Below are 11,965 nucleotides of genomic sequence, written 5' to 3'. Positions count from 1 at the left end.
GGAGAGCGTGAGAGCGACCCCCGCCTTCTGCCTCGTCCGACTGAACAACTCTGGTCCTGTTTCGTGGTTGTTTATGGGACGTGTTGAGCCCCAGAGCGGTGCGGGAGGACGACGTGACCCGTGGCGAAGACAGATAGCGGCAGTGCAAACGCGACACGAGTGAAGGAAAGAGAGTGCACTCACAGGAAGAGGGAGGCGCGTCACGGCCCGTGGTCACGGCCCGTCCCAGAGCGCACTCTTTCTTTTTTTTTTTGAAATGCAAAGTAGTGACAAACAAAAACGCTTCCCAAGAACATGATGCGCAATCGTAATTTGTTTTCTGACGTTTCTTTATTTTTAGACACTCTTGAGCTCAGTGTGCCAGTTCCTGATTGGCTGTAAAGTTGCCCAAGTAAAGTTGTGATTTGGGACTGGTAATTCAGACAAAGTGAGCGCAAGGAAATTATTGATTGGTAGAAGAAGATAAGAAAAGAAAAAAAACAATATTCCGTCTAAAACTCGTCTTTAAATGTATTAGTTAGGGTTTAATTAGCAGACAAATGTGAAATGTCAGTCAAATGTATCACACAAATGCAGAAATATCTCCTCATACCCTTATTCTTTTTTCAATCAGTTATTTTTGCAGTAAAACTATATATTAATAATATAATATATAGTATAACAATGCTTGATATTCTAATTTTGCACATCTTCAAAACAACATTCCCAATATCTAAATTTCGATACATAGCCGACCTCTATATTTGGCCAATCAAAATGTATTTCACACTTAATTTCACATAAATGTCTTATTCTGCTGTTAATTGGACTGTAACTCTATTTGATACTTTTCTATTAATATTCACCTCATGTTTTAAGACATGTTTGCACCTGAATTATGATCCTAAAACAAGCTTTTGGTAATAAAGGTGTTGTTAAGGGCTAGTACCGCATGACATGTAGTTTTTACCTAAACATTCTAAGATTATAATTCATGTGCAACATCATCTTTACATCAGACTAACAAGGAGGTTTATTAATAGGAAAGTGTTATTAAATTGTATGCAAAAAAATACAAAGAATGAATGGACAAATACATTCTAATTAACACTGAACGCACCACTTACATGTAAGCAAAGCAACAGCTAGTAACTATACTGAAAACTAATCAATCGAATCGACAGTTTTGACCAACTCCAGTTCCGTTTGAGAGTGCAACTGTCACATTCTAGAATCTACTCTCAGTGCTGGCTTAACTGAAAGGCGAGAGATTGTTTTTTTACCCAGCACTAAGCGGTTTTCAATCTGATATGAACACAGGTGAAGCTAAAGCGGTTATGCAGTGAAAGCAGTGAGAAAAGCTGGTGAAAGTAGAAGTTATGGTGTAAAAACTGTACAGCGCTGCCTCACAGTGGTCTACTCATCTAAAGGCATTCTCCCAAACACCACAACAAGCACACGACCAAGAAAACCACAACATAGATTACAAAAAAATACAATTTATACATATAGAAAATTATACAAAGGAAGTATGATTACAAAGCACTTTTCTATGGCACTTTGTCATCACTGGGATGACCCAGGACAAACAAATGAGACACAGACTGAGTTCAACTTGGACAACATTCTGGATGAGTGGGCGAGGCAGCAAAGATGGATCAATACATGTGGTGACACCTCGACTCCATGGCAATAACAGTCTTCACAAATACATTGAAAATGTTGTTTTGTAATGCTGACAAATAACCCACATTTTCACCTTCAAAGTTGTGAAAGATGTTATTTCTTTTATATAAATGATCTCAAACCGCACTTGTTTAAACTAAATTAGTGATGTCCATATATTCTCTCAAATTTTATTTAACAAGACACAAACATGTCAATGACATACTGGTCTTATTGAACCTTTAAATGTACACCCAAATTGAAGCTACATGTATGACATTACATATATGCAAGTTTCCTGAATTAAATACATAGAGACACACACAGGACAAGTGCCCTCAAAACACTGGCTTTATTCTACCTAAGCACAGTACACACATGAACTAATGAGACCACTTCGAAGCTACGATCTGACTGAAGAATGGACGAGATGAGGACTGTAAGGCCAAAAGGACTGAGTTCACAGCCTGATAAACGTGGGATGAAAAACAAACTGCAGAGCATAAAGCCCCGCCCACCCAGGCCACCATATTAATTGTTTGGCTGCAGGTGGATTCAGCGTTTTGTAAATTCCATGCCTCCTATACCCAAAAGAGATGGTACTGCGTACAGTCAGGCCTCTCTCCTCGGCGGGTGGGGCTGTAAAGGATTGAGATGTGGCATAATACACCTGTCACCACAAAAGACCACAAAGTGTTCTCACAACCAGGGCTTGACATTAACATTAGCTGAGCAGCCAAATGTACATTTTAGCTTAAACACATTCAGTTCAACAAACCCTTTGACTGCTGCTAGCAGCTATGGCTTTGAAACTGCCTCCCTCTCTGCCGTTTTCTACAAAGGCCACATTAACTACTCAAGCTGTTTTTCATGAACTGTTTTCAGGTGGTAGGCCTGAATAGATTTTTCTTTCTCTTTATAGATATTTTTTCCAAGTTACAAAAGGAGAAATGCCATTGAGACAAGGCGTTGGCGTCCAATAGTGAACTATAAAAAACATGGTGAGCAAAAGGTTAATGCCAAGCCCAGCTCACAACATAACGTCAATTTTAATTCACATTTCTGATCAGGGTTTGACAGCCCAGCCCGGACTTCCTCTGGAGAAGGTGCAGTGTAAGATTCAGGGCTGGGATTTGGCTTGTCGTACCCTTTTTCTCTATGTATTTGTGTGTCCGTATTGTTGTCGTGTTGGCGTGGGGCTAAACCAGCACGCAGCAGCCACTCTTCTGCTTTTGGGACTCGATGTAGTCATGAATGTGGAACTTGGGATCATTGGGCTGTTGCATGGCTCGGTGCTTCAGCTCCCTGACAGAAAAAAAAACAGGAAGTTAGAGCTAAGGAGGAGGAGGTGAAGGATGTGTGGGCTGGAGAGCACAGACAGGGCCAGCAACTCAATGAGAGGAAGAGCTATAAAAAGAGTGTGTGCTGAAGAACATGCACAGAAAGTCCAGGCCTGTGATTAGATGCTCTGCAATCTAAGAGGAGAATCCTAACAAATCTATTCACAATGTATTTGGAAATTAACACTACACATACAAGAAAAAAGGTCCTCTTCTACTGTTCTATACAGAACATTAAATGAAATTGAGTTGTTGTGACTAGTTCTATTAGGCACTAGACCAATGGCTTATTATGACAATGACGGCTGCATTTTAAAAAGACCTGACTCTGGGTATGTTGGTTTTCATATGACGTGAAACTTCTAAGGTCTAATTGATTAAAGGTCTAAGTGATTATATTGTTAAAAAAATGATTAACCATTTAAAACCTTTTAACCATGTTATGATGTTGTACTATTGGCTTTTGGATAAGGTACACTTTTATTGTCCCATAGGGAAATGTTCCCCTGCACCGTGTAAATGTCAGCATCTCCAGATCTTTAAGCTATTGTGCATTTTGGATTCTTTCTTTCCATGTCCAAGTAGTAATATTTTCTATTGTTGATATTTTTTTCTGACTGTCTCACAAAAAATCCAACAAAGAATTGACTAAAAGCCTATTCAAAATCCAGCAGGACTTCACATGTCAATGCAGCAACTGCAGCTCCAACAATTACATATTCAAGGAGACGCATTCAGATGCAGATCTTTATGTGCTCTGACGGCAAACAAAAGACATTTTAGGGGCATTCATTGGAAAACCATTTCCCTTGATGCGATAGACACCTAAAATGATGTCTCTGACTGAGATGCTATTCTTCTATAGCACTTTCACTGAACAGAAATAACTATAGCTCTGTTGCAAACAAATTCTGCTTCTGTTTTTAATTAAGTGTACTTTAACCTTTACGAGAGTTACAAACTATAACATGAGTAACAAGAACCAATTTGCATGTGTTTATCCTGATTTTGAAATGAGTAATTTTTGATACTGAACTACATACACACCTTGCTATGGCGAGGAAAGCCAGCTCCACATTGACTCCACTTTTGGCACTAGTCTCCATAAATGGTACTCCATATTCCTGAAAGTGAAAATAATTAGAGAAATGTATGCACACATTTTATAACAAAGTTGAATGTGTACCCTTGCCAGCTTCTCCCCATCTTCTGTCTTAACCACTCGCTCTGCGTTTAAGTCCGACTGGAACACAGCAGAAGAAGAGTACATACAGGTCATTGCAGCAGGTCACACTGTGCCATTAACTACTGTGCATGGCTGTGACTGGGGCTGTAGCTGCTAAACCTGCCTGTGCTCCTGGAAGTCTCACCAAACAGCAGTGTGGCCAAAAAAGAGTGTACCCACACCCTCCACCAGAGGGTGCTCTGTGACCTGCCCGCTCAGACTGCTGGGAGCTTATCAGCAGAGGCATGATAGAACAGCTAATGCAGCTGTGCTTGTGTGCTTCCTGTCATTGGCTGATTGCTTAACTTTATTATAGAGACACATAAAGGCAGCGGTGCATAACCTAATTTGGACTGCAGAACATAAATAGAACATAATTATTTTAAATGCAGGGATTGTTTTACAAATGACTTTGCACACAAAAGCAATGGAGGCAGACAAATGTGAGTCTAAACAGGCGAGTAAATCCTTCAGATTCATTTGCAGCTCAGTGGAGCACTTCCTGGTTTGCTGTACATTTTTACGTCTGCTTGAGTGTGATAAGAGCATTTAAGAGACCCGTTATCCTCCTGATCTTTTTATGTAATACACACACAGTAGAAGAAGAAAGAAAGCGGAAGCTTTGCTCACCTTGTTGCCCAGCAACATGATGACCACATCCTTCTGGGCATACTCGTTTATCTCAGTCAGCCAAGCCTTTAAAAAAGTAGAAAAGAGACAGAAAGAGTGAGTCTCTAAACACTGTGTTGTGATTGAGGGGGAAGGGGGAAATTGCATCATATCAGTGTCGCTTTCCCATACTTTTATAGATTTACTGAGAAATGACAAACACACAACAGAAAAAATGGAGGCATCAGTGGAGTGCAGAACTGAACCAACAATATTTATGAAGGTTCAGTCCAACCAAGCGCGATAATCTCATCTCCAGATAAATGTTTTAGCAGTGGCTACTGAAGGCAGAGGAGCATTTACCCTGATGTTGTCGAATGATGGCTTGTTGGTGATATCATAAAGCAGAAGTAGTGCTGTAAACAAAGAGCAGAGGTATTATTAGTCACTGTTATAGTTTACATAACTAATACCCACTCCTACAATCCAACGTATGTACCAAACTCCACACAATTCCCTTCGCAAAACATGAGGAAGCGAGGTATAAAAAAGCAGAGTTTACCCTGGGCATCTCTGTAGTAGGCGTGTGTTACACTGCGGAACCTCTCCTGGCCAGCTGTATCCCAGATCTGTCAAAAATGCCAATATATACATTATACAGTGTGATGCTATCACGGGATAGCATTTAAGGAAGCCATGGATTTAAAAGAGAAGAGGCTGCAGGGTCTAATAATAGCCCCTCTCACTGTGCAGTATGAACAGGTTGTGATGTTAACACAAGAATAAACAAAGGATACATTAATTTCATATGTTAAATAAAACTGAAATTACTATTACCGGAACCTATTTTTTGGTCCCTTTGAGGCTTTTGTTTGTCCTCGAACCCCAGTTGCTGAGAATCTCTATCAGATTTTAAAAAGTTTGCATTCAATGAGTAACAAAAATATAGATTTTTCTTTTTGTATCACATAATGCTTGTAATGCATTTCACATCTAAATATATTGCCATGACAAACTTAATGCCGAATGCCTAGTATTAAAGATGAATTAAAGGTGCACATTGTAACTTTCTGGTGGAGCATCCTACACCTGCCCTTCTCCATGGAGGTGTTATTGCTTTGCCTGAAATGCTACATAGTGTGGCATTAAACTTGTCTATCTCCATGGAGAGAAGCCAGCAGGGCCAAGTTTTTTAGTTTTGTTTTCTTGCGATAAAAGCACCTGTAATGGAATGCAAGATAGATACATTTAATGCCAAACTGTCAAACACTCCTGGCAAAACAGTAGCTTCTCCATGGAGACAAGCAGGGATCACTCCCCTCTATTTAAAAACATCACCTGTGCTCAAAACCTCAACTTGGTTTCATTTTCTTACCTGCATTTTTACTTTGAGATTGTCCACGTCGACCACTTTATTCTGTGAAAACATTGAACACATTGAGAACATACAAAACGCACCAAGTCATTGACAGTTCTCCGTATGCCTCAGACAGCACGGGGCCGGGGGGAGTGACGGCAGACTGCGAGCGCACATTCACTCAGCATGAAGCACGAGGAAACGCAAGGAAACACAAGACGACGGGCTCTGAAGTGGCTCCGAATGCTGGCAGAGAAAAAGCTTTTGCGACACCCACACAACAAACAAGGTCCTGAGATTAGACTTAATTACACAACTGTGAGAAATGCGGCTGGCACTGGAACAACAGTCTCCTCCGTTTGTTTCCTGCAGCCCCATGGGTGTGCCCTATGGGATCAGCCTGGAATAGTCCCCATGATGTGCAGTTTAATGGGGAGAAGCATTTGTAAAGGGCTTAGCTTTTACGTGGACGAGTTATTCCAAATGGACTATGAGCTTTGTAACATGTATCATAATTGTAATGTGGGTGCTCATAACACACACCTCAGTTAAGCCATGCGGTCACTTGTTAGGTTACGTTCGTTTCATGTCTATTAAAACTAGGAATACACCCACATTTCAGTACTACAATTCCTTCACCAAAGCTTTTATTAATTTGTGTAACGTTGACCATAACAATGTGGCCACCAGAGAGGGTACCAGGCATTCTGCATTAATGTAAAACAACAAGTGATGCATATGCAATGTCATTCTTGGTTCATTAGGCACCTGCTTTAAACCTTCAAGTTGCAGCAATCAACCAATTACGTATTCAACGCAATAAACCACGCTGAAGTGTGCGGCACCATCTGTGGACAAATATCACTTGTGTCATTTTCTCTGTACCAACACCAGTGTCTTCAACGTGATCTTAAAAGGGGCCATATACAATATTGAGGAACATCTTAAGATATATTATTCCCTTCAACACATACATGTATTTTGAGTGAATTAAATTAACTGGTTTGTTTTGTTGCTTTTGGGTTTTTTCTCTGACGCAAAATATGCCTCATAATAATTGAGCTCATATTAAAATACATCTTATTTTTTCTTTTGTACATGAATAGTATTTTTTCCATTACATGTCTGTACACCAAACCACAAACTGTGTAAATCCATGTTGTGTACTGAAGTCTCCAGTGAGCAGGTTATGTGTCTTCCCCTGTATGATAATGATGGATCCACCCATACCACGTGTGGCCCTTCTGAAGTCATCCCACCTCCCCGTGAACTGTGCCACGAGCCTATTAAACTGAATTGTCTGGTGTGGTGGTTAAGAATCTGTCTGTGGATCAGGAGATAGTTGATACACTGGGTATGAATTCTACAACTAGTCTAGACAACAACAAAAACAGATGCTACTTTACCGACCCTATAATCTTTATTACTGAACAGTGACAGTACCTTTCTCTATAAATAACAAACAGCCTTTTGGAGGAACTGTGTGGTCACCAATTGTGATGTACCTTTCAGCTTTTTATTGAACAATTACCCAATAGTTGATACACTGAGAGTAACAGAATGTTATACAACAAGTGCCCTGATGATAAAACGCATACGCATAATATAAGGCTACTTTCTAAGGGACACATTTAGAAAGTGTTGAAGTATCTCCAGAAATGCAAACGTGTGAGGAGAATAGTAGGTGCCTTCGGTCTCAGCTCCCTCTGAGGTCAGCTCAAAACCAGTGAAAAGCACCAATAATCAAAGCTTTTTTGGATGGTGGATAGTACCTCATTATCACACAGGGGACATGGACACACCCTTCAAAGGAAATTAGAACAGTGGCCATGGTGATGAAGAAAAGTGCACAGAAAATATGGCCTTGTTCAAAAGTGGAATCCAGTTAGAGTTGTTGTTTTTTACCATTTTTTACATAGTGTAGCTTTCATAATTAGCATTTAAGGTGAATTTGAACGAGTGTCTTATAATCAGGTGTAGCGTCAGCTGTGTAAGAGACAAAAGGAAGGGCATCAAAAGGAAGTATGACTAATATGTCAACTTCCTGCATTCAAACTCCTCACTAGCAACAACAACAACCACCACCACCACACTGTAGCGTTAGTGTTTGAATGGTGATGTGTGCATAGCATGGCCACCTGCAGAATTCCCAGCATCTGAACGGACACGGTTCAACCCCTGCATTAGTTGCCATGGGTTTCTGTTTTTACCCTCTCCCCAATTATGACGTGAGAGGAGCTTGCATGCTGAGTAACTGCTACAAGGAAGCATGACCAAAAATAGACTGGCGATGTTACAAGCTGCCACAACACAGAGCCTGCTAGCCTTGCCCTGTCTAACCATGCAGAGAGGATAACCTTGCCACACTGAGGCCACTGGATGTGTGAAATATTCCATTTGAAGTCTAATTATGGGACGTATGGGTACAATGATGGAAAATATAGGCACTAAAGATGTAATGATTGTCAGAAGACCTCAAACATAGCATGCATTACGATTAAAGTACTAGCAAAAAATGAGGATTTAGCTCCATTTCATTCCTAATTTTAGCCTGATTACATTTTTCATTGCAAATGGTCATATCAAATCTAGTTCTGAGATTGTGTCTTGTAATAACTCAATGACTACTGTGGAGTCAAAATCAGTCAAAAATCATAACATGTCACCAATGGTTACAGGGTTATTTGGTTGACATAATTTTGAGTAAACAGCCAGTCATAATATCATTCGAAAGTCAGACTTGATTTAATGTTTAGCAAGAGTTTTCAAATTACCACAGAATGATAATATCACTAAACTAATCAAGTGACATTGGGTACTTGTGACTCAGAAGATACCATTTCTATACCACAATGATAATGACTTTTCTCTGGACAGTAAAAGTGGCATTTTCAATCCTAAATCATTGTAGTTTCTGTACCATCCGTGATTCTGATCAAGATAATACTAAAACTATTGATACATAAGATCTAGTTTAGTTTCAATATCTAAATGGCATACAGTGGAACATTTCAGGCACATTTAATAACGTGGTAGCTTTTTTTTTAGCCGTTCAAAATCAGGGCCATTGGGGAAAACGAGTCACAAAGTAAAGACCTGGCCTGGTTTGATAGGAATCACAAACACACTATCACACATTGCATGTTTTTTTCTTTTCTTTTCATACTGGGTCCATTGCAGACCATTGCCACATACCAGCACCCAATTCCTCAGCACCTGTTGTGCTCTGGAAGTATTCTGAATCTTTCATCCCAGTCAGACATCCATTATACAGCCCCGTTTTAAAGATAACAATGTCTGCTGTGCCGGCTAATGCAACACAATTTCCTCCTCCTTGCTTTGCCATTAGTGTGAGTGCACAGTGTTTGGCCTTAACTGGCAGAGAAAACAGTGGTCATTAGCATGGAGAACCTTCACTCCTATCCTAACTGACTATCTCATAAATGTACTATATGGGATCCGATGGGGGCTCATAAAACCGGAGACACTTGCGCTCTCTGTCAGTTACGACACTGTGTGGGTAGCGCCCGTCCGCCCGCCTGTCGAAGAACTGTGGCTTATCTTTCCATCTGCCCGGACACTTATGGAGTCATCAGCCATGGGGCCCCGGCAGCACAAGTGGTCTGCGAACTCGGCTGAACATTTGTACATTTGGTGTGATTTTAGCGGCATGATGAAGTGCAAGAAGTAAGTGCTAATCGGGCCATGTCAGTGACTGGCTCGTCCCTTTGTAAATAACATTACTGCATCAGTTTAGGTCTCGTGTTGTGCCTAACCTGAGCTGTTATCCATGTTGTGACATAATGTGCTCATCAAAAACATGCTTGGAGTTGACATTTGTGTCATTCTGCGTGATCAAATCAGTCTGTTCCACCGGTCAACAACAAATCACCTCTCCCCTCCTTTAAAAAGTGCAGTATCTGATGCACACTTGATTGCTTTGACCACAAAAGGATTTCCTCTAGATAATAAACAGTTTTCATGCTTGCAGCTACCAGTTTAAGCCTCATTTAAACTGCATGACACTCAATAACGATCTGGTTTATCCAAACACTGAACAACTTGGTATTAGAGCATCTGCCAAGCACTCCCTGGACTCATGGATGCTGTTAAATTACATACATTGATGAGAACTGGTCAAAACCACAAATCTATAGAATTAACAAACAACAAACAAAGTCCCAGTGCTTTTCTGAGTCTAGTTTGTAGCTTAAATGCAATAATACATGTAGCTTCCCTTTCTGGTGGTAATACTCAATCATATTTCTCACTTTAACAGATAAGCTGTGTAAACATGGTCTTGTTCTCATTCATTATTCTCATATATTGCCAGCAGAAGGAGCAGGAACCATTCCAAGCACACAATTAAAGCAATACAACGTTCCATCCATGCATTATATACAGTAGATTTGACCAATGCAATGCAAACATTTCAATCACTTCTTAGACCACTCACCCTAAAGTCTATTCCAACAGTGGCGATGAAGTTGCCTCCCAGGAAGGCGCCGTCTTTAAAGCGCACGAGCACACATGTCTTCCCCACGGCCGAGTCTCCCAGCAGCATCACCTGGACAACGCAGAGGACATCGTTACACAATTAGGGTTACAATATTTGGTCATATGACGGTCCGAGTCAATGCTTTCACTTCACTAAATGATAACAGCACGTGACACCGTGTCCGGCGAAAGTACTTGAGATAAAGCTCTAAATGTCAAGCTTTTGGGATGTCCAAATGTCACAGTTTCATCATATTACTTACAAAATCCTTTACTTTGTACTAAATTTTTCTTAGAGCTGATGCAAATAGCTTTTTTGCAGTAAATTTCCTGGATTATTGTTGTCTTTTGCTCTGGGATTTAAAATGAAATACACATTATATTATCAAATGCTACTTTAAACAGTTCGTGAACTAAATGCAATTAGAAAAACAGGATGTTCAGTTCTACAGTCCCACCAGTGCAGGTCTGTGAATGAGTCATAAGCTGCAATTGTATTACTGTATGGCACATTTATTGTTATACTTTTAAATTACACCCGTCTGTCCAGGAGTGTCTCGCTGTTAAACACATAAATGCTTGATGAGAGATCAAGCCAAGAGCAACAAGTACCTCGCCCTCAGCTAATATTTGCCTGAGGACAGAGTAATGCCAAGTGGAAGCATTATGCAGCCAGTGGCATCAGTAAACAAGAGACAAGGTGGGTTCAGATCATTTTAACGCAACTACGGTTTGTTGCTAGGTCATAATTTTGCCTCCAAAATTGACACCGGCACCTCTCCTGCAAATCATGACTAGAAATGCCATAGAGAAATAAATAAAGAGCATACACACCTTGAAGGCAATATCATAATACTCGTTAATCGACGCGCATCTCTCCAGGACATATTTTGACGTGCCGTTTTTGGTTTGCTGCTTGTCCGTCAACGAGGTTTTCCGGGTAGACATCGCAATGTAATATTTTTTTTAATTAATTATTATTATTATGTTTTTAAATGAGGGGGGAAATTTAAAAATACTACTCAAAAAAAATAAGAAAATAAAATAAAAAATAAATAAAATACGCGCTGAAATCTTTCGCCTGTCAATCCCAGCCTGGACGCACAGCCACGACCACCACAGCCACGAGGACGAGAAGAAGAAGAAGAAGAAGAAGAAGAAGAGGCACGAGACGCAGATGCAGCGGTCCGTCTCCTCGCATACTTCGCGCGGCTGTCGAAACGCGGGGGGGGGGGGAAAGCAGCAGGAAGAACAAAAAAATGTATTAAAAAACAAAACAGCAATCACAATTCA

At 40.4% G+C, this 11,965-nt stretch overlaps 1 protein-coding gene across 1 annotated transcript; it reads right to left on the bottom strand.

Moving 5' to 3' along the window:
• Positions 1 to 1,821: 1,821 nt before the first annotated feature.
• Positions 1,822 to 11,653, bottom strand: LOC140357950 (ras-related protein Rab-37). Its single transcript, XM_072442541.1, has 9 exons — positions 11,507 to 11,653; positions 10,632 to 10,742; positions 6,194 to 6,235; positions 5,381 to 5,447; positions 5,182 to 5,234; positions 4,840 to 4,905; positions 4,171 to 4,227; positions 4,032 to 4,108; positions 1,822 to 2,949 (listed from the first exon to the last, which is right to left on the bottom strand). The coding sequence occupies exons 1-9, from the start codon at positions 11,618 to 11,620 to the stop codon at positions 2,844 to 2,846; spliced, it is 693 nt and encodes a 230-aa protein (XP_072298642.1). The 5' UTR covers positions 11,621 to 11,653; the 3' UTR covers positions 1,822 to 2,843.
• Between the last annotated feature and the right edge of the window lie 312 nt (positions 11,654 to 11,965).

The sequence above is a fragment of the Eucyclogobius newberryi genome, unplaced genomic scaffold, assembly GCF_026437365.1.
Source record: "Eucyclogobius newberryi isolate DKJ021-1_F unplaced genomic scaffold, fEucNew1.0.hap1 SCAF_13, whole genome shotgun sequence".
In the NCBI taxonomy this organism is placed as follows: domain Eukaryota; kingdom Metazoa; phylum Chordata; class Actinopteri; order Gobiiformes; family Gobiidae; genus Eucyclogobius; species Eucyclogobius newberryi.
This window is presented reverse-complemented; position numbering and strand designations above follow the sequence as displayed.